The sequence below is a fragment of the Lissotriton vulgaris genome, chromosome 5, assembly GCF_964263255.1.
Source record: "Lissotriton vulgaris chromosome 5, aLisVul1.2, whole genome shotgun sequence".
NCBI classification, from domain to species: Eukaryota; Metazoa; Chordata; class Amphibia; order Caudata; family Salamandridae; genus Lissotriton; species Lissotriton vulgaris.
This window is the reverse complement of record NC_141693.1, coordinates 102,842,170-102,865,578: the sequence shown is the minus strand read 5'-3', so window position 1 is coordinate 102,865,578 and position 23,409 is coordinate 102,842,170. Positions and strand designations below refer to the sequence as shown.

The 23,409-nt window shown below is 48.9% G+C and overlaps 1 protein-coding gene across 1 annotated transcript in view; it reads right to left on the bottom strand.

The window, feature by feature from the left end:
- TRAF1 (TNF receptor associated factor 1) overlaps nt 1-23,409 on the bottom strand; it is a 239,901-nt gene that overhangs the window by 18,838 nt on the left and 197,654 nt on the right. Inside the window, exon 10 of the mRNA XM_086920989.1 lies at nt 14,837-14,985. Within this exon, the coding sequence (XP_086777115.1) occupies nt 14,837-14,985 (149 nt within the window). The remainder of the gene's footprint in view (nt 1-14,836; nt 14,986-23,409) is intronic.

Sequence of the window (23,409 nt, the reverse complement as noted above, 5' to 3'; positions counted from 1 at the left end):
TTCAGCCGTCGTCGGCCCGGCTTGCTTGAATCCTGATGGTGCAGTGAGCAAGGGACTCATGTCTGAGTATACCTTGCCACACCTATAGTGGCCAAAAACGATTCAGAAAAGGGGGTGGTGATGAATAGAGTGTCTGAATTAAGCGGATCACTCTTACCCAGTCCAAAGATCAGGGCTTGATCCATCACCGTTATTTAGCTCACTGCACCATCCCAGCTCACAACCTGGCTATATGCAAATCAGTCTGTCCCTGGCCCAGTGCATCATGGGAACAGGGCAGACTAAACTACCAAGCCAATTCTTCACCAGAAAGGAGACAAGCTACCGGGGACCGGTTTCTGGCATTTCAGCCATCGTCGGCCCAGCTTGCTTGAATCCTGATGGTGCAGTGAGCAAGGGACTCATGTCTGAGTATACCCTGCCACACCTATAGTAGCCAAAAACGATTCAGAAAAGGGGGTGGTGAGGAACAGAGTGTCTGAATTAAGCAGATCACTCTTACCCAGTCCAAAGATCAGGGCTTGATCCATCACCGTTATTTAGCTCACTGCACCATCCCAGCTCAGAACTTGGCTATATGCAAATCAGTCTGTCCCTGGCCCAGTGCATCATGGGAACAGGGCAGACTAAACTGCCAATCCAATTCTTCACCAGAAAGGAGACAAGCTACCGGGGACCGGTTTCTGGCATTTCAGCCGTCGTTGGCCCGGCTTGCTTGAATCCTGATGATGCAGTGAGCAAGGGACTCATGTCTGAGTATACCCTGCCACACCTATAGTGGCCAAAAACGATTCAGAAAAGTGGGTGGTGATGAACAGAGTGTCTGAATTAAGCAGATCACTCTTACCCAGTCCAAAGATCAGGGCTTGATCCATCACCGTTATTTAGCTCACTGCACCATCCCAGCTCAGAACCTGGCTATATGCAAATCAGTCTGTCCCTGGCCCAGTGCATCATGGGAACAGGGCAGACTAAACTACCAAGCCAATTCTTCACCAGAAAAGAGACAAGCTACCGGGGAACGGTTTCTGTCATTTCAGCCGTCGTCGGCCCGGCTTGTTTGAATCCTGATGGTGCAGCGAGCAAGGGACTCATGTCTGAGTATACCCTGCCACACCTATAGTGGCCAAAAACTATTCAGAAAAGGAGGTGGTGATGAACAGAGTGTCTGAATTAAGCAGATCACTCTTACCCACTCCAAAGATGAGGGCTTGATCCATCACAGTTATTTAGCTCACTGCACCATCCCAGCTCAGAACCTGGCTATATGCAAATCAGTCTGTCCCTGGCCCAGTGCATCATGGGAACAGGGCAGACTAAACTACTAAGCCAATTCTTCACCAGAAAGGGGACAAGCTACCGAGGACCGGTTTCTGGCATTTCAGCCGTCGTCGGCCCAGCTTGCTTGAATCCTGATGGTGCAGTGAGCAAGGGACTCATGTCTGAGTATACCCTGCCACACCTATAGTGGCCAAAAACGATTCAGAAAAGGGGGTGGTGATGAACAGAGTGTCTGAATTAAGCAGATCACTCTTACCCAGTCCAAAGATCAGGGCTTGATCCATCACCGTTATTTAGCTCACTGCACCATCCCAGCTCAGAACCTGGCTATATGCAAATCAGTCTGTCCCTGGCCCAGGGCATCATGGGAACAGGGCAGACTAAACTGCCAATCCAATTCTTCACCAGAAAGGAGACAAGCTACCGGGGACCGGTTTCTGGCATTTCAGCCGTCGTTGGCCCGGCTTGCTTGAATCCTGATGATGCAGTGAGCAAGGGACTCATGTCTGAGTATACCCTGCCACACCTATAGTGGCCAAAAATGATTCAGAAAAGGGGGTGGTGATGAACAGAGTGTCTGAATTAAGCAGATCACTCTTACCCAGTCCAAAGATCAGGGCTTGATCCATCACCGTTATTTAGCTCACTGCACCATCCCAGCTCAGAACCTGGCTATATGCAAATCAGTCTGTCCCTGGCCCAGTGCATCATGGGAACAGGGCAGACTAAACTACCAAGCCAATTCTTCACCAGAAAAGAGACAAGCTACCGGGGACCGGTTTCTGTCATTTCAGCCATCGTCGGCCCGGCTTGCTTGAATCCTGATGGTGCAGTGAGCAAGGGACTCATGTCTGAGTATACCCTGCCACACCTATAGTGGCCAAAAACGATTCAGAAAAGGGGGTGGTGATGAATAGAGTATCTGAATTAAGCAGGTCACTCTTACCCAGTCCAAAGATCAGGGCTTGATCCATCACCGTTATTTAGCTCACTGCACCATCCCAGCTCAGAACCTGGCTATATGCAAATCCGTCTGTCCCTGGCCCAGTGCATCATGGGAACAGGGCAGACTAAACTACCAAGCCAATTCTTCACCAGAAAGGAGACAAGCTACCGGGGACCGGTTTCTGGCATTTCAGCCGTCGTTGGCCCGGCTTGCTTGAATCCTGATGGTGCAGTGAGCAAGGGACTCATGTCTGAGTATACCCTGCCACACCTATAGTGGCCAAAAACGATTCAGAAAAGGAGGTGGTGATGAACAGAGTGTCTGAATTAAGCAGATCACTCTTACCCACTCCAAAGATGAGGGCTTGATCCATCACAGTTATTTAGCTCACTGCACCATCCCAGCTCAAAACCTGGCTATATGCAAATCAGTCTGTCCCTGGCCCAGTGCATCATGGGAACAGGGCAGACTAAACTACTAAGCCAATTCTTCACCAGAAAGGGGACAAGCTACCGAGGACCGGTTTCTGGCATTTCAGCCGTCGTCGGCCCAGCTTGCTTGAATCCTGATGGTGCAGTGAGCAAGGGACTCATGTCTGAGTATACCCTGCCACACCTATAGTGGCCAAAAACGATTCAGAAAAGGTGGTGGTGATGAACAGAGTGTCTGAATTAAGCAGATCACTCTTACCCAGTCCAAAGATCAGGGCTTGATCCATCACCGTTATTTAGCTCACTGCACCATCCCAGCTCAGAACCTGGCTATATGCAAATCAGTCTGTCCCTGGCCCAGTGCATCATGGGAACAGGGCAGACTAAACTGTCAATCCAATTCTTCACCAGAAAGGAGACAAGCTACCGGGGACCGGTTTCTGGCATTTCAGCCGTCGTTGGCCCGGCTTGCTTGAATCCTGATGATGCAGTGAGCAAGGGACTCATGTCTGAGTATACCCTGCCACACCTATAGTGGCCAAAAACGATTCAGAAAAGGAGGTGGTGATGAACAGAGTGTCTGAATTAAGCAGATCACTCTTACCCAATCCAAAGATCAGGGCTTGATCCATCACCGTTATTTAGCTCACTGCACCATCCCAGCTCAGAACCTGGCTATATGCAAATCAGTCAGTCCCTGGCCCAGTGCATCATGGGAACAGGGCAGACTAAACTACCAAGCCAATTCTTCACCAGAAAGGAGACAAGCTACCGGGGACCGGTTTCTGGCATTTCAGCCGTCGTCGACCCGGCTTGCTTGAAGCCTAATGGTGCAGTGAGCAAGGGACTCATGTCTGAGTATACCCTGCCACACCTATAGTGGCCAAAAACGATTCAGAAAAGGGGGTGGTGATGAACAGAGTGTCTGAATTAAGCAGATCACTCTTACCCAGTCCAAAGATCAGGGCTTGATCCATCACCGTTATTTAGCTCACTGCATCATCCCAGCTCAGAACCTGGCTATATGCAAATCAGTCTGTCTCTGGCCAGTGCATCATGGGAACAGGGCAGACTAAACTACCAAGCCAATTCTTCACCAGAAAGGAGACAAGCTACCGGGGACCGTTTTCTGGCATTTCAGCCGTCGTCGGCCGGCTTGCTTGAATCCTGATGGTGCAGTGAGCAAGGGACTCATGTCTGAGTATACCCTGACACACCTATAGTGGCCAAAAACGATTCAGAAAAGGGGGTGGTGATGAACAGAGTGTCTGAATTAAGCAGATCACTCTTACCCAGTGCAAAGATCAGGGCTTGATCCATCACCGTTATTTAGCTCACTGCACCATCCCAGCTCAGAACCTGGTTATATGCAAATCAGTCTGTCCCTGGCCCAGTGCATCATGGGAACAGGGCAGACTGAACTACCAAGCCAATTCTTCACCAGAAAGGAGACAAGCTACAGGGGACCGGTTTCTGGCATTTCAGGCGTCGTCGGCCCGGCTTGCTTGAATCCTGATGGTGCAGTGAGCAAGGGACTCATGTCTGAGTATACCCTGCCACACCTATAGTAGCCAAAAACGATTCAGAAAAGGGGGTGGTGATGAACAGAGTGTCTGAATTAAGCAGATCACTCTTACCCAGTCCAAAGATCAGGGCTTGATCCATCACCGTTATTTAGCTCACTGCACCATCCCAGCTCAGAACCTGGCTATATGCAAATCAGTCTGTCCCTGGCCCAGTGCATCATGGGAACAGGGCAGACTAAACTGCCAATCCAATTCTTCACCAGAAAGGAGACAAGCTACCGGGGACCGGTTTCTGGCATTTCAGCCGTCGTTGGCCCGGCTTGCTTGAATCCTGATGATGCAGTGAGCAAGGGACTCATGTCTGAGTATACCCTGCCACACCTATAGTGGCCAAAAACGATTCAGAAAAGGGGGTGGTGATGAACAGAGTGTCTGAATTAAGCAGATCACTCTTACCCAGTCCAAAGATCAGGGCTTGATCCATCACCGTTATTTAGCTCACTGCACCATCCCAGCTCAGAACCTGGCTATATGCAAATCAGTCTGTCCCTGGCCCAGTGCATCATGGGAACAGGGCAGACTAAACTACCAAGCCAATTCTTCACCAGAAAAGAGACAAGCTACCGGGGACCGGTTTCTGTCATTTCAGCCGTCGTCGGCCCGGCTTGCTTGAATCCTGATGGTGCAGTGAGCAAGGGACTCATGTCTGAGTATACCCTGCCACACCTATAGTGGCCAAAAACGATTCAGAAAAGGGGGTGGTGATGAATAGAGTATCTGAATTAAGCAGGTCACTCTTACCCAGTCCAAAGATCAGGGCTTGATCCATCACCGTTATTTAGCTCACTGCACCATCCCAGCTCAGAACCTGGCTATATGCAAATCCGTCTGTCCCTGGCCCAGTGCATCATGGGAACAGGGCAGACTAAACTACCAAGCCAATTCTTCACCAGAAAGGAGACAAGCTACCGGGGACCGGTTTCTGGCATTTCAGCCGTCGTTGGCCCGGCTTGCTTGAATCCTGATGGTGCAGTGAGCAAGGGACTCATGTCTGAGTATACCCTGCCACACCTATAGTGGCCAAAAACGATTCAGAAAAGGAGGTGGTGATGAACAGAGTGTCTGAATTAAGCAGATCACTCTTACCCACTCCAAAGATGAGGGCTTGATCCATCACAGTTATTTAGCTCACTGCACCATCCCAGCTCAAAACCTGGCTATATGCAAATCAGTCTGTCCCTGGCCCAGTGCATCATGGGAACAGGGCAGACTAAACTACTAAGCCAATTCTTCACCAGAAAGGGGACAAGCTACCGAGGACCGGTTTCTGGCATTTCAGCCGTCGTCGGCCCAGCTTGCTTGAATCCTGATGGTGCAGTGAGCAAGGGACTCATGTCTGAGTATACCCTGCCACACCTATAGTGGCCAAAAACGATTCAGAAAAGGTGGTGGTGATGAACAGAGTGTCTGAATTAAGCAGATCACTCTTACCCAGTCCAAAGATCAGGGCTTGATCCATCACCGTTATTTAGCTCACTGCACCATCCCAGCTCAGAACCTGGCTATATGCAAATCAGTCTGTCCCTGGCCCAGTGCATCATGGGAACAGGGCAGACTAAACTGTCAATCCAATTCTTCACCAGAAAGGAGACAAGCTACCGGGGACCGGTTTCTGGCATTTCAGCCGTCGTTGGCCCGGCTTGCTTGAATCCTGATGATGCAGTGAGCAAGGGACTCATGTCTGAGTATACCCTGCCACACCTATAGTGGCCAAAAACGATTCAGAAAAGGAGGTGGTGATGAACAGAGTGTCTGAATTAAGCAGATCACTCTTACCCAATCCAAAGATCAGGGCTTGATCCATCACCGTTATTTAGCTCACTGCACCATCCCAGCTCAGAACCTGGCTATATGCAAATCAGTCAGTCCCTGGCCCAGTGCATCATGGGAACAGGGCAGACTAAACTACCAAGCCAATTCTTCACCAGAAAGGAGACAAGCTACCGGGGACCGGTTTCTGGCATTTCAGCCGTCGTCGACCCGGCTTGCTTGAAGCCTAATGGTGCAGTGAGCAAGGGACTCATGTCTGAGTATACCCTGCCACACCTATAGTGGCCAAAAACGATTCAGAAAAGGGGGTGGTGATGAACAGAGTGTCTGAATTAAGCAGATCACTCTTACCCAGTCCAAAGATCAGGGCTTGATCCATCACCGTTATTTAGCTCACTGCATCATCCCAGCTCAGAACCTGGCTATATGCAAATCAGTCTGTCTCTGGCCAGTGCATCATGGGAACAGGGCAGACTAAACTACCAAGCCAATTCTTCACCAGAAAGGAGACAAGCTACCGGGGACCGTTTTCTGGCATTTCAGCCGTCGTCGGCCGGCTTGCTTGAATCCTGATGGTGCAGTGAGCAAGGGACTCATGTCTGAGTATACCCTGACACACCTATAGTGGCCAAAAACGATTCAGAAAAGGGGGTGGTGATGAACAGAGTGTCTGAATTAAGCAGATCACTCTTACCCAGTGCAAAGATCAGGGCTTGATCCATCACCGTTATTTAGCTCACTGCACCATCCCAGCTCAGAACCTGGTTATATGCAAATCAGTCTGTCCCTGGCCCAGTGCATCATGGGAACAGGGCAGACTGAACTACCAAGCCAATTCTTCACCAGAAAGGAGACAAGCTACAGGGGACCGGTTTCTGGCATTTCAGGCGTCGTCGGCCCGGCTTGCTTGAATCCTGATGGTGCAGTGAGCAAGGGACTCATGTCTGAGTATACCCTGCCACACCTATAGTAGCCAAAAACGATTCAGAAAAGGGGGTGGTGATGAACAGAGTGTCTGAATTAAGCAGATCACTCTTACCCAGTCCAAAGATCAGGGCTTGATCCATCACCGTTATTTAGCTCACTGCACCATCCCAGCTCAGAACCTGGCTATATGCAAATCAGTCTGTCCCTGGCCCAGTGCATCATGGTACCAGGGCAGACTAAACTGCCAATCCAATTCTTCACCAGAAAGGAGACAAGCTACCGGGGACCGGTTTCTGGCATTTCAGCCGTCGTTGGCCCGGCTTGCTTGAATCCTGATGATGCAGTGAGCAAGGGACTCATGTCTGAGTATACCCTGCCACACCTATAGTGGCCAAAAACGATTCAGAAAAGGGGGTGGTGATGAACAGAGTGTCTGAATTAAGCAGATCACTCTTACCCAGTCCAAAGATCAGGGCTTGATCCATCACCGTTATTTAGCTCACTGCACCATCCCAGCTCAGAACCTGGCTATATGCAAATCAGTCTGTCCCTGGCCCAGTGCATCATGGGAACAGGGCAGACTAAACTACCAAGCCAATTCTTCACCAGAAAAGAGACAAGCTACCGGGGACCGGTTTCTGTCATTTCAGCCGTCGTCGGCCCGGCTTGCTTGAATCCTGATGGTGCAGTGAGCAAGGGACTCATGTCTGAGTATACCCTGCCACTCTTATAGTGGCCAAAAACGATTCAGAAAAGGGGGTGGTGATGAATAGAGTGTCTGAATTAAGCAGATCACTCTTACCCAGTCCAAAGATCAGGGCTTGATCCATCACCGTTATTTAGCTCACTGCACCATCCCAGCTCAGAACCTGGCTATATGCAAATCAGTCTGTCCCTGGCCCAGTGCATCATGGGAACAGGGCAGACTAAACTACCAAGCCAATTCTTCACCAGAAAGGAGACAAGCTACCGGGGACCGGTTTCTGGCATTTCAGCCGTCGTCGGCCCGGCTTGCTTGAATCCTGATGGTGCAGTGAGCAAGGGACTCATGTCTGAGTATACCCTGCCACACCTATAGTAGCCAAAAACGATTCAGAAAAGGAGGTGGTGATGAACAGAGTGTCTGAATTAAGCAGATCACTCTTACCCACTCCAAAGATCAGGGCTTGATCCATCACAGTTATTTAGCTCACTGCACCATCCCAGCTCAGAACCTGGCTATATGCAAATCAGTCTGTCCCTGGCCCAGTGCATCATGGGAACAGGGAAGACTAAACTACTAAGCCAATTCTTCACCAGAAAGGGGACAAGCTACCGAGGACCGGTTTCTGGCATTTCAGCCGTTGTCGGCCCAGCTTGCTTGAATCCTGATGGTGCAGTGAGCAAGGGACTCATGTCTGAGTATACCCTGCCACACCTATAGTGGCCAAAAACGATTCAGAAAAGGGGGTGGTGATGAACAGAGTGTCTGAATTAAGCAGATCACTCTTACCAGTCCAAAGATCAGGGCTTGATCCATCACCGTTATTTAGCTCACTGCACCATCCCAGCTCAGAACCTGGCTATATGCAAATCAGTCTGTCCCTGGCCCAGTGCATCATGGGAACAGGGCAGACTAAACTACCAAGCCAATTCTTCACCAGAAAAGAGACAAGCTACCGGGGACCGGTTTCTGTCATTTCAGCCGTCGTCGGCCCGGCTTGCTTGAATCCTGATGGTGCAGTGAGCAAGGGACTCATGTCTGAGTATACCCTGCCACACCTATAGTGGCCAAAAACGATTCAGAAAAGGGGGTGGTGATGAATAGAGTGTCTGAATTAAGCAGGTCACTCTTACCCAGTCCAAAGATCAGGGCTTGATCCATCACCGTTATTTAGCTCACTGCACCATCCCAGCTCAGAACCTGGCTATATGCAAATCAGTCTGTCCCTGGCCCAGTGCATCATGGGAACAGGGCAGACTAAACTACCAAGCCAATTCTTCACCAGAAAGGAGACAAGCTACCGGGGACCGGTTTCTGGCATTTCAGCCGTCGTCGGCCCGGCTTGCTTGAATCCTGATGGTGCAGTGAGCAGGGGACTCATGTCTGAGTATACCCTGCCACACCTATAGTGGCCAAAAACGATTCAGAAAAGGAGGTGGTGATGAACAGAGTGTCTGAATTAAGCAGATCACTCTTACCCACTCCAAAGATGAGGGCTTGATCCATCACAGTTATTTAGCTCACTGCACCATCCCAGCTCAGAACCTGGCTATATGCAAATCAGTCTGTCCCTGGCCCAGTGCATCATGGGAACAGGGCAGACTAAACTACTAAGCCAATTCTTCACCAGAAAGGGGACAAGCTACCGAGGACCGGTTTCTGGCATTTCAGCCGTCGTCGGCCCAGCTTGCTTGAATCCTGATGGTGCAGTGAGCAAGGGACTCATGTCTGAATCATTTTGTCCACCATAAGCGTGGAAGGGTATACTCAGATGTGAGTCCCTTGCTCATTGCACCATCAGGATTCAAGCAAGCCGGGCCGACGACGGCTGAAATGCCAGAAACCGGTCCCCGGCAGCTTGTTTCCTTCCCAGTATAAGAATTGGCTTGGTAGTTTGGTTTGCCCTGTTCCCATCATGCACTGGGACAGGAACAGACTAATTTGCATGTAGCCAGGTTCTGAGCTGGGATGGTGCAGTGAGCTAAAAAACGGTGATCTTTGGACTGTGTAAGAGTGGTCTGCTTAATTCAGACACTCTGTTCATCACCACCCCCTTTTCTGAATCATTTTGTCCACCATAATCGTGGAAGGGTATACTCAGATGTGTGCCGTATTGTATGAAAAGGAACCTCCCCCACTTCGTATCCTTTGGATTTTAGTGATGCTGACTAGCATTAGATTTGCAGAGAGGAGAGGTTTCCTTTGGCGGTATGCGATGATAAGGGACTGGTTGATGCGGGGCCTTTACCCATGAGGGTCCTGTGGGCAGTAGATAGGGTTTTATATTTAATCCTCTTCTCTTTGGGAAGCCATTGTAGGGTCTTTAGACAGGGCATGGCTGACTGTGTTCTGGGCGAGCCTGACAATAGTCGAGCGGCGCAGTTCTGTGCCACCTGAAGCTTACTCAAGGTGGATTTAGGTGCTCATAGGTACAGAGATTTGCTGTAGTCCAGGAGCGAGAGGACTAAGGCCCGAACCATGGTTTTCCTTGCCCCCATGGGAAGGAGGAGGAGGATTTCCCCCATGGGAAAGGGGGAATATCGAGGGATGATGCAGAGGGAAACATTTATTTAATTTTCCCTCTGCATCGTCCCTCAAAATCCCCCCTTTATCCGGCTCCACTGCCCCACCGCTGTTACCTGCATGGACCACGGCTGCTTAATGTGATATTCTCTCCCATGATATTCTTGTCTTTGTATTATTTTTGAGATGATGTTAGTACACAATATTTTTGAAACAATAGTCTTACACCCAGAAAACTGTAACCTGTGGGGATGTGGCGCACAATATCAACTTTTAAATATCACCCTGCAATAATAACCTTTGCAAGGTACTGACTTGCACAACACCATTTGGGTAAGAAGATGTGTTTTTTTTATTCACAAACATTCCTAGTAGTATGCCTGCAAAGCTGCGACAGGCACAGGTTTCCAGGCACACTACTTGGAATTTCGGCGAATGGCATACATGTAAAAATTGCTGGTGGCTCCTATGTAGAATTCTACATAGCAAAGCATTTCACACAGGGAATAGAGCCCCCTTTACAAATTCATTTTTTTTCTGCACAAGGAAAACATGTTCCCTTATAGTTAAATCTCTATCCCTACAGTGCCAGGAAATGTGATCCACTTCCCTTCCCATTCTGAAAGGGGGCCTATGCTAGCCCTTGGTGGGAGTAAATCTTTGACCATTTTTCGAGTGGAAAGAGGTTACATTGGACTCTGAAAATGCCCACAATCATACATGTTTTAAGGCAAACTTTGCTTTGGAATAGCTGCTTCCCATCCATACAGCAGAGTTGACTATGGCGAGCATCTCCACGCTTGTGGCAGAGAAATCCTAAGTAGTAAATGCAAGTAGGAAATGCATTTCGACATGCCATAACTTAGGTGGTGATTTCCTGGAATGCATAAATGTAATATATTCATTCGTAAACTGGCTGTAAGTATATTTGGGAACACAAAGAATTACATTAATAACATTTTTATATAGTGCATCATATTCCAGCTTTTGACATTTTTAGATGGTGTATAGTATTCAGTTTCACAGCCTCAGAAAGATGGAACGCTGAGTTTAATTTCTATCCTGCTTTCTATATTGGAGGATTTATAAAGTGCTGCATCCAACTCTACAACAGCCGCAAGGCACTCGACGTAAGTTGAGACCAGAAAAGAGGGAGATAATGCCTAAATGATTAAAAGATCATTGGAAACCGTCCATAGTTCAGTTGCAGGATGGAATCAGTCAGTGCTTTCCGCCTTAAGTGGTTCAATATCAAAGCCTAAATGCAGTGGTGGACGTTCCATTAGGGCGTTGGAGCACAGCCCCAGTGCTTCCTCACAGTGCTAGTAGCAGAAAATAAAATGGTATTTAAAATACCATTTTATTTTCTGCTTATCATGTGGCGAGAAAGCAGAGGTTTGCCTGGTTGGGGTTGGGCGGGAGGATATGCCTAGTTGGGGGCGGGTCGGGGAGGAGTGGCTTGCACCACTCTGAGTGCAGTGACTGCTTGGTCGGCCCTGGGGCCGACCAAAGCAGTCATGCGCACTCTACATTTTCCCTATGTAGGCTGCATGCAGCCTACATAGAGAAAAGGATGTCCCTACAGATGCCCATGCTGGGCGCCGTCCGGGACTTCCCACCAATCACAACGCTGCCATTGCAGCATTGTGATTGGATACAGGAGGGGAGGGAGCATGCCTGTTCCTGTCAGCACTGCAGAGGCGGCGCAAGACCCGGCCCAGGAGCAGAGGACAGAGGGGGCGCGGACCGGATCAGGTAGGTTTTTATTTCACTATTTTAATGTCCTCATGCCCCCTCCTTCTGTGCTGCTCCAAGAAGCGGAAGTAGAGGGCAAAGTTGGACACCCATACAGATGAAAAAAGCAGTATGCACAAGAGCTGTGCATCTGTATCGATCACAGCACCTGGACAGCTGTACTGTTCACGCGAATTGTGTGTACAGGAAGTGGACGCGTTTGCTGGCATGATGGGTGTACAAAGAAGCTCTTCATCACCGCTGATCACTGGAGTTTTGTGCACAGAGCTGTAGATGCACCCTGATCAAACGACGGCTGCATGCAGGAGTTGAGACCAACCTAGCTGCGTGCAAGAATTAGTGGTGCAGGAAATGTGAAAACGTGCTGGGGAAGGAAAGTAGTGCCAGACAAGCAAAAGGGTGCTCAGGAAGTGAAGTAGAGCATGAGAAATTAAGTGGTGGTCGGGGAGGCAGTGGAGCAGGAGAAGCGACTCAGTGCATCAGAAGTGAAGTGGTGCATTAAAAGCGAAGCAACGCAGGAAAGTAGTGCAGCTGAAGTGAAGCTGGAGAGTAGTGCAGCTGAAGTGAATTGGGGCATCTGAAATGAAGTGGTGCTGTGGGCAAGAATAGTGCAGGAGTAGTGACTCGCTGCATTAGAATTGAAGAGGGGCAGGAAAGAAGAAGCTGAAGTAAAGTGTGCTAGAGAAGTGCAGCAGAAGTGCAGCATTGCAGGAGAAGACAAGCAGTACTGGAGAACCGAAGTGGAAGAGCAGGAAAAGTGCTACAGGAGAAGTGAAGCAGCGTGGGACCAGCGATGCAGGGCCCCCTGCGGAACAGGCAGTACCTGGGGTCTAAGAAGCAGGGCTCTGTGTTTTAGAACAGGTTTGTTTCTATTGTGATAATCATGTATGTGAATGTGCAACCGACCATCCCTCAAGAACACTGCAGCGAGATGATGCATTGTGGAGTTTGAGGCAGGTGGTACACCAATGGGTATTGGGAAGTGTGAGAAGGTGGCACTTTCACAGAGGTTGTCAGGCTCCCTTAGTCCTGATCCAGCACTTTCATTAAAATCCGACATGCATTAAATACATTAGGTACTCTTAATATTGCAGCGGGCCCAGTAGCACATCACTCGCTTGTACTTTATTTGATGTAATTGGAATGATGCTGTCTTTTATTGGGTCAACGCAAATGACCTATCTGTGTCACCAGTACACAGACAGGCATTTAGAAGCCTGTAGGAGAGGGAGCCAGATAAGCTGGTCGTCCCGTTTCTTTCACCCAGAAGGGAGTAGTGGGTTGACTGAATGGGATGGAGTTCGGCAGGACTGACTCACTTTTAAACCCCTCCCTCACGTTTTATCTCCTTCCTCACTAAGAACTGTGCACATTACAGACAATGATGCACATTCGATTTACTTCACATCACCCACGGCACTTCCAGTTTTCCACCCCACTTCACCTGCTCTCATTTACCTGAGGAATTCCACGCAGCCCCCTCCTAATGTGCACTTCTAAAAAGTGCTTTAAGAACTCAAACAAAGTTGCTTGAAGTACGGTTGTCACTGCACCAGCGTGAACCTGCAGTGCTTAAGTGAGAGGCACAGAGGTGTGTGAGCTCACTGTGGAAGCTCACACCATGTCTTTGTGGTGTGTCCCCTGGCTGACAGTGTATGGGTCACAGAGTGTATATGAGAACTTGGTGAGTGAACTTCAGAGGCACACCCGCCATTAGTACAGGTTATTAGGCCATGTCCTGACCTGACTGTGAAAACTCACACCATGACAGTGTGTTTGTGGTGAGCCCCCTGGCTGATAGTGCGTACACCTCTCTACCACTCTCTAGCTTCAAAAACATAACAAAAGAAATGGTTCTAACACTAGGCCCTGCTGGCACACAGCGTGTATATTGCTCAGAGTTGTTATATGACATACCTTTATTAATGTAATAACTTCACTTTCACAATTGCTTTATTAACCTTCCTGCTTCTCAAATTTGCTTGAAAATGGACCATTTATCCACTCTTTTTTCAGAATTTTGTAGGGGGTAAACCCCTACACACCCCCTTAAGATGTTCGGGCTAGCTTGCTGCGCCCGCTCGACGCAGTGCACTCCGACAGAAGGTTTATGCCCCACCACTTTCAAATGTCACCTGCCACCACTGCCTAAATCTGCAATGTGCCTCCATCAAAGAGACGGAGATAATTGTGGGTGACAAACTCTCCAACTGTAATTACCAAGGCAACACTTTTGATCAAGGATTGATCAGCACTCTTGATACAACAATATGGTTTGGCAACAACTTTGGGTAGAAACTTCATGAGTCTAATTCACAGGAGGTGCATAAATCTGTGCACCACAGATGTGCGCCTGTACTTTGCACCGATTTGCGCATTTTTAAAGCACACCATGGAAATGTATGTGCATTTTACATTTTCAAGCATACCTATTATATGTTCTCCAAATGGATATCTGCATAGTAGACAATCTGCTGTATGTCAGAAATATGCAAACTCACATTTTAATTATTTTTGTTTGCCACAACAACATGTTTTTTCTTCATGGAGAAAACTATTCCTAAAAAAATTATCCAGCATGGCAAATAACCCACATAGTGTCTGTCAGTACAGCTAAGCTTGTTTGTTTGCAGGTGTTTAGTAACTATTTGCTATGCAATGAACATTGAACACTACTTTTCTGCCCCAAGTTTGAGATTTACTCCAACCGATCAACTGCAAAATAGATTGTCTATAGAAGGAAATTTGATCCATGGTTGGACATATTCCCTGATCCTCTTATTTTGCATCAGGTTCATTGAATATCCTGCCACAGTTAAATATCTTGTGTACATAAGTTGCAATGATAGGGAATCAAAAACCTCACAAGCATATCTTGTGCAGTGGCTGATTTAGAAAAGTTTATAAAATGTACCTTATGTTTAAAAGGCCAAGGAAGTAAAGCATCATATTCCCCCTTCATGATGGCGAAGAACAAGGAGACGTAAGTTCCTTTTCCCGGTCCATCCCCATTTAAGTAAACCCTCAGACAGACCTTGTAGCCATACCTGGCCGTGTAGAATGCTGGAAGACAGAGAGAACATTGGAAAGGTTCAATGCATTCGAGTAGACACCATTTTAAAATCCATCAAAATGAGTTTTCATCACATTAAAGGAGTGTTATCCATCTAAATATTATAGCAGTAGTTATTAATATCATGTGAAACTGGTAGGTTTAAAAGTGAAGGTGGTGAAACACTTGGCCAGAGCTGTCCTTAGTACATCATTTAACATTGTGCAATATTTAATTCTATGTTATTCATTTTATTTATTTACAGGGCTCCTGCTGTAACATGGCCAGACCTTAAGGTTTTTGGAGCACTGTACAGGAAAAAGGTAATTGCAGTGTACAGCGAAAGGACGTACCACAGCAAATTATGTAGTACATAAAACTTTACAAACTGCATCAGAACCATGTACAAGTAGGTATGTATGTTTTTATGTATAAATATAGAATTTCTATAGCGCAAACCTAGCCAAAATGCAGCAAAGCGCTGTACATGTTCAAAGTCTTTGTGTGAGACGAGTAGCACCATAAAAAATATATATGGAATGTAAATGCCTAACATACACTAAATGACTGTTGGGAGCAACCAAAAAACATCAAGTACTAATATTAAATGCCAGCATTTGTAAAGCGCACAGCTAACTCCGACGATGGTGTCCCAGCACTGGGGGCTGTTGGGAAGATTAAGCGACCTATTGCCCAGAGTCACATGGTGCTGGGCTAACCTGCCGCCAGAGCTGGGGATCAAACCGTGAACCCTGTGGTCCGGAATCAGGCACCCTGGCCGCTGCACCACACTTCTTCCATTAAGAGTCAGGGAACGCAGAAGTAACAGGTTATATTGATGTTGAAAAAGGCACCATCAACCAAGCAAAATCTGGGGCCGAGGTAGGTAATCCCAGATTACCGATTCTTAAATACTGAATCATACCGATTCGCTATTTAAGAACAGGCAAATGGGATGAAGGTATTTTTACCGAAAAAATTACTGAATCTGTAAGTTTCGGTAATTATCGAATCGGTAAATACCGATTCGGTAATTGCCATTCATTCCTATGGGCCTGGAGGCCCATAGGAATGAATGCCAATTACCAAATCGGTATTTACCGATTTGGTAAAAGGGGGAAACATTGAAGGGTGGCAGGGTGTCACTTTGACACCCTGTTGCACCCCTCAATTGTGTATGGGTGCACATGTTGCAGACATACATGCCCTAAGGGCATGTATGTCTGCAACATGGTACTGTTGGAAAAGCAAATAAATTGCTTTTTCAAGGGTTTTCATTATTTACCACCAACTTCTTGTTGGTGGTAAGTAACAAATCCTTAACTGAGGAATGCACTAACTTGAGTGCTTCCTACATCCTGGAATCGGAATTTTACCGAATCGGTATGTTAAGAATTCAGTATTTTACGGAATCCTTAAATTACCGATTCCGTAAAATACCGAATCCTTAAGAAATGCAACCTACATCTGGAAAGCCCAATACCGGTCGGTAACGGCCGAAATTCGGTAATTTCAGCCGTTACCGACCGGTATTTGGCTACCTACATCGGGCCCTTGATCTTTTTCAGCTTCACTGGGCAATTTGATCATAAGTTGGGTACATTACTGCTTTGTCAGAAACTTTTAAATACTGATTTGATTAAGAGAGGGTTTTTTTCCTGAGGGACAGAGAGAGGTTCTTCCATAATTCTAGGGCTACTCTAGAGAAGGCCTCATTCATTGTTTTGTTTCAGAGTTTCAAGGACTTCAGGACACAAAGTTCCTAATTCCCACAACTAGCAGAAGGCAAACACTTTATAAGCAAGTCAAATAAGTCAAGTCAAATAATTTATATAGCGCGCTACATACCCAGAGGGTCTCAAGTAGGGGTGGGCGGCCAGCTACGCTCCGTCTGCGGAGTGTGCGTAGTGCCGCCTACTCCGCATTTTGCGGAGCCGGCGGAGCCAGGCGGCACTACGCACGCTCCGCAGACGGAGCGTAGCTGGCCGCCACCCGCCTCCCTCCCGCCCTCCCTAAATACATTAAATTAAAGGAATAAATTAATTTAAAACACACTTACCTTGCCGGCCGCTGCCCGCCGCGTCCCCGGGGCTCGCTATCTTCCGTCTTCCGTCTTCTTTCGTAATGCGCATGCGCGGGCGGCCGCGCATGCGCATTTTCTCGTGAGAAATGCGCATGCGCGGCCGCCCGCGCATGCGCATTACGAAAGAAGACGGAAGATAGCGAGCCTTGGGGACGCGGATGCAGCGGCCGGCAAGGTAAGTGCGTTTTAAATTAATTTATTCCCTTAATTTAAAGTATTTAGGGAGGGCGGGAGGGAGGCGGGAGGCGGGTGGCGGGGCTGGCGGCCGGGTGGTGTTTGCGGAGTGGGGCTACGCGGAGTGCGGAGGTGGGCGTAGTTTCTCGCCCACTTCGCGTAGCTCCGCGAAGCCCCACTCCGCCAACTCCGCCCAGGGTTAGTCTCAAGGCGCTTGAGGATGGGAGGGGAATTACATGTCGAATATCCAGGTTTTAAGTTGCTTTCTGAATGCTAGGTGGTTCTGAGTGTGGCGAAGGTGAATGGGAAGTGAGTTCCAGGTTTTAGCCGCCAGGTAGGAGAAGGATCTTCCTCCCATGGTGGTTTTGTTGATGCGAGGGACAGCGGCAAGGGCTAGGTTGGAGGAGCGTAGCTGGTGAGGGGGGGTGTAGAAGGAAAGTCGTGTGTTGAGCCATTCGGGTCCAAGTTCGTAAAGTGCTTTGTGTGCGTGGGTTAGGAGGCGGAATGTTATCCTCTTATTGACGGGAAGCCAGTGGAGGTTTTTCAGGTGGCCAGAAATGTGGTCTTTGTGCGGATGTCTAGTATGAGTCTGGCTGATGCGTTCTGGATGCGTTGGAGTTTTTTCTGAAGTTTGGCGGTGGTACCGGCGTATAGGGTGTTTCCGTAGTCCAGGCGGCTTGTAACCAGAGCATGGGTGACCGTTTTTCTAGTTCGGTGGGGATCCAGCGAAATGTTTTTTTGAGCATGCGGAGAATGTTAAAGCAGGATGATGAAACGGCGTTGACTTGTCTGGTCATTGAGAGTGAGGAGTCCAGGATGACACCCAGGTTCCGTGCGTGGTCCGTCGGGATGGGTGCTTTTCCTAGGGCCTCTGGCCACCAAGAGTCGTCCCAGGCGGAGGGAGAGGTACCTAGGATAAGGACTTCGGTTTTGTCTGAGTTCAGTTTCAGACGGCTGTGCTTCATCCACACGGCGACTTCTTTCATTCCTTCATGTAGGTTGGTTTTGGCGGTGAGAGGGTCTTTGGTGAGTGAGAGGATCAGTTGAGTGTCATCGGCGTAGGAGATGATGTTGAGGTTGTGTTGGCGTGCGATGGTCGCGAGGGGGCTCATATACGCGTTGAATAGGGTGGGGCTGAGTGAAGATCCTTGTGGCACGCCGCAAATGACTTCAGTGGCCTCTGACTTGAACGGTGGGAGGCGGACTCTCTGTGTTCTTCCGGTGAGGAACGAGGTGATCCATTCCAGTGCTTTTCCTTGGATTCCGATGTTTCTGAGGCGCTGTAGAAGGGTGCTATGGCAGACTGTGTCGAAGGCTGCGGAGAGGTCAAGGAGGATGAGGGCGACTGTGTCTCCATTGTCCAGTAGAGTTCGAATGTCGTCTGTTGCTGCGATGAGGGCGGTCTCCGTGCTGTGTTTGGCTCGGAAGCCGGACTGTGAAGGGTCGAGGGATTTGTTGGTTTCGAGGAAGGCGGCGAGCTGGTTGTTGACAGCTTTCTCGATAACTTTGGCTGGGAATGGAAGGAGCGAGATGGGGCGGTAGTTTTTGAGTTCGGTGGGGTCAGCTGTGGGTTTTTTCAGAAGAGCGCTAAGTTCGGCGTGTTTCCAGCTTTCCGGGAAGGTGGCGGAGTTGAGGGAGCAGTTGATGACGTCTCGGAGGTGTGGTGCTATGATGGAATCAGCTTTGTTGAAGATGTGGTGAGGGCACGGGTCTGTGGGGGATCCTGAGTGGATGGAGTTCATCAGGCGGATGGTGTCCTCAGTGGAGATTGGGTTCCAGTCGTTAAGGATGTTCAAGGGGGGTGAAGGTACGGCAGAAGGTTGGGTGGGTTGGTCTCCGGGTTGGTTGTCGAAGCTGTTGTGGATGTCTGCGATTTTGTTGTGGAAGAACAAGTCTAGGGAGTCGCAGAGGGCTTGAGAGGGGGTGATGTCGTTGGAGTTGGCTGAGGGGTTGGTAAATTCTTTGACGATGTTGAATAATTCCTTGCTGTTGTGGGCGTTGTTATCTAGTCGGTCTTTGAATGTGGCTTTTTTGGCAGAACGGATTAGTTGGTGGTGTTTGGGTCTTTTTTCCAGGCCTTCTCGAGGGTGCGACAGAGTTTCTTCGATTTCTTAAGATCATCGTTGAATCAGGAGGCGTTTTTGCTGCCTAGTTTGGTTTGATGTTTTTTCAACGGTGCTAGGATGTCAGCGCTTGTTTGAAAGCCATTGGGTGAGGTTGATGGCTGCTTGGTCGGGGTTTGAGGAGTGGACAAGGGGGTTTTGAAGGAGCGATGAGGAGATCTGGTCGATGGTGATTTTGGTTCCAGTTTCTTCGCAGAGAAGGTTGAGGGTGGTTGTGAGTTGTGATCTTATTGTAGATAAAGTGAACGCAGCTGTGGTCCGTCCAATGGAGAGTGGTGGTGTGACTGAAGGAGACATGTTTGCTGGAGGTGAAGATAGGGTCAAGTGTGTGACCTGCGATGTGGGTGGGGGTAGTGACAAGTCCGAGTTTGGCGAGATTGTCCAGAAGGGTGGTGGCCTTGCTGTCATTGCTCTTTTCCAGGTGAAAGTTGAGGTCTCCCAGTAGAATGTATTCCTCGGAGGGGAGGGCGTGTGGGGTGATAAAGTCGGTGATGTCGTCGCTGAATTGTGCACGGGATCCTGGAGGTCGGTAGAGGAGGGTGCCTCTGGGAGTGGTCTTGGGATCGGTGTGGATCTGGAAGTGAAGGTGTTCGGCGCTGGTACGGTTGACGTCTGAGCTGGTTGAGATGCGGATGGAGTTCTTATGGACGATAGCGATGCCTCCTCCTGTCTGGTCGATGCGGTCCTTACGGATGATCTTGTATCCTTCCGGGATGGCAATGGTGATGTCTGGGGCTGATGAGGCGTTCATCCATGTTTCTGTTAGGAATGCGACGTCGGGAGAAATGGTGTCTAGCAGGTTCCAGAGGTCGATGGCGTGTCTGTGGACTGAGCGGGTGTTGAGCAGGATGCATTTAAGGTGGTTGGAGTCAGATATCTGTTGTGTGTTCGTGGATGAGGAGTTGTACTTGGTGCCGTCGAACTTACAGGAGTTGCAGGAGAAGGGTCCATGGGTGTGTCCAGGAACGGCTAGGGCGCAGTTGGGGAGACGACTGGGGTTTAGGGCTATGAGGGTGGTTGCGTCGTATGTAATGCGGGTGGGGTGGGTGGTACGAGGGCCAGGGGGTCTGGCACTGGGCGCGGTCCAGGCGCGGACGGGCGTAGACGGGCTTACCTTTGGCGCACCTTCGGGGTGGCCGTAGGGCGTGGACGCTGCGCGTGTGGACATCTGACATAAATGGAGAGTGGAGGGGGCGGAGCGTGGGAGGGGCAGCAGGGAGGCGGTAGTGTGGATGAGGGGCGGGCCAGGGGATACCAACAACAAAATGGAGGGTCAAAGGGAAAGGCAGACAGGGGCAGCAATTACACAAATGCGTCGAGTGAGCAGTAGAATCAAACAAATGCACAGACACAAGAAAAATTTGCACAACAGCCTGAGCGAGGTCGCGCTAATTATGCCAAATAGTAACAGCGGCGCTATGCGTGAAAAGCGCTACAATGCTATGGAGCTCGGTAAAAAACAGTGCTGTAGTAAACACACAAGAAACGATACCAGGGATGCGTTAGCATGGAGCGTTTCAGCTGCAAATGAGGAGGAGCGTGGGGGAGCGACCGTTCTGAAGCAAGTCCAGGTGGTCACAGTTTGGCCGGGGGAGTGGAAGGCTCGGTAAACGTGGGTGGGAGGGGCAGCAGGGAGGCGGTAGTGTGGATGAGGGGCGGGCCAGGGGATACCAACAACAAAATGGAGGGTCAAAGGGAAAGGCAGACAGGGGCAGCAATTACACAAATGCGTCGAGTGAGCAGTAGAATCAAACAAATGCACAGACACAAGAAAAATTAGCACAACAGCCTGAGCGAGGTCGCGCTAATTATGCCAAATAGTAACAGCGGCGCTATGCGTGAAAAGCGCTACAATGCTATGGAGCTCGGTAAAAAACAGTGCTGTAGTAAACACACAAGAAACGATACCAGGGATGCGTTAGCACGGAGCATTTCAGCTGCAAATGAGGAGGAGCGTGGGGGAGGGACCGTTCTGAAGCAAGTCCAGGTGGTCAGAATACAAGTCAAGTCTCTGAACCGGAAGGAGTGCTGCTACCATTAAAAGACTGCAGCTGTCTTTCCTTACAATAGTCTTTACAGCAGTGGTGTAGCCATAAAACGTATGGTGAGGCGCGATGGCGCCAATCTCACCATACATGCTACTCCCCCAGTGCGGCCCTTCTTCCCTGGCATCCACGAGCAGGAATGGAAGGACTTCCTTCCTGCCCAGTGGAACACCAATCCTGGAGCGGCTCTCATCAGCAGGATAGACGCTCCACGACTGGTGGGAGCAGACTAATCCAGTGCTCACTTTGAAGCTGGGAGCCTGAGCCAGCAAGCCCCCGGCTGCTTCACAGCCATGGGATTGCTGCGTCTACATTGCGCATGTCGGCCAACTCAACATGCGCACTGCAGGGGCACCTTTATTCCTGCAATCGCAGTATTCAGCCCCGCTCACTGCCCTCACTCACCAGAAAATAAAATGGCATGGCATTAAAACGGCATTGCCATGCCATTTAATTTTTTTGTGTGTGCCTGCTGTGTTTGCAGCAGGCGGGGCGATGCTCCTCCGCCCTTAATGTTTTCCAGGAGCGACTCCACAGCCAGAAGATTCCTAATCTTGTCACTTGTTTTAAAACTGGACCTAAAGCATACAGAAATGACTAAAGAACTGTGGGGCATATTATCAAGGGTGTTTATCTCCGCTTTTTTGGCTTTAAAAGCCAAGAAAGCGGAGATAAAATTATCTCCCTATTACCTAGCTGTCGCTAACACCAGTTAGCAACAGCTAGTAGGAGATAGCGACCATCTTGGGCCCCGCTTTGCATGTCAGTGATATTTATCACTAATGACATGCAAAGTGGGCGTGCCAAGATGTTAGCGACTGAAAACAGTCACTAACATCGCTATCTCCTATTACCAACTTTTGGATACCAACTTTTGGAGATATTCGCGCTAAGCGCGAATATCTCCAAAAGCTAACACCTGCCCTGAGCAGTTCTTAGCCATGTTATCCATTGGGAGGTGGATAACATGGCTAAGAGCATTGCTCGGTAATGCATGAATATCGCGGACTTTTCAGCGATATTCATTCATTGCGGCGATTTTTATCACATTTGCGATAAACCTTGGTAATACCAAGGTTTATTTGCGGTAAAAATCGCCGCAGCTCAGCGGTAAATTTTTGTCTCTAACCAAGCAATAGCGATAATTATCGCTATTGCTGCGATAATTATCGCTATTGCTTGGTAATATGCCCCTGTGACTTCCGTTCAGAAGAGGAGACTGCAAATCTTGACTTCAAAGTTGCTGAGCGAGTTTAGCACAGTCAACTTAAGTCAGTAATTCTTAGTTTGGGATTTTTGCAGCACAGCTGGTAAACAGACCTACTGTTAGAAATATAGACAGAGTGGGCTTTGGGTCTGCCTCTTTGAACCACTGGCTTACTTCAGCCAGCCTCTTTCAGCCAATCCCTTGAGACCTTGTCAATGAAGTCTTGAATAAGCCCAGTGGAGTTCTCGTCTCTCATCTAATGCACTTGACTGAAAGTATCCTTTTGCCTCCAATCAATGGTTGCATTGAACTGCATGAGAAATTATTTTACAGCTGTAGCCCTGTCTGTCTCTCATGAGTCAGGCGGAGTGGTATCCCCAGTTGGGATACCACTGTGCCTCATCACAGCTGGCCTGTACCAAGTTTTCGTGGGTGTGGGACCACCAGAGTTGATTTAGACTCTGGCTACAATTGCGGCCAAGCCTTTTCCCCGGTCCCTGCCTGAGCACTTTTTAGGCACGGTGTGGGCCTTTGATGCTCCCCACAGGGTCACCTTTTCCCCCTACCCTTCCCTACTCTCACCCCCGCCCAGAACCTGTCTACCTGTTCACATTTACCACTTGATCTAAGCAGGTGGCAAATGTGAGTGTTAATCCTCTGTAACATGAAAAACCCTGCAGAAATGTGTTCCGTAAAATCAAGTCTAGACAGTTATTCCCCATTCTAGGTGGAATAACTCATACTTGCATGTTACCAGCACAATTTTACCATACGCTAGTACTGTGCAACTTGTAACAAGGGCA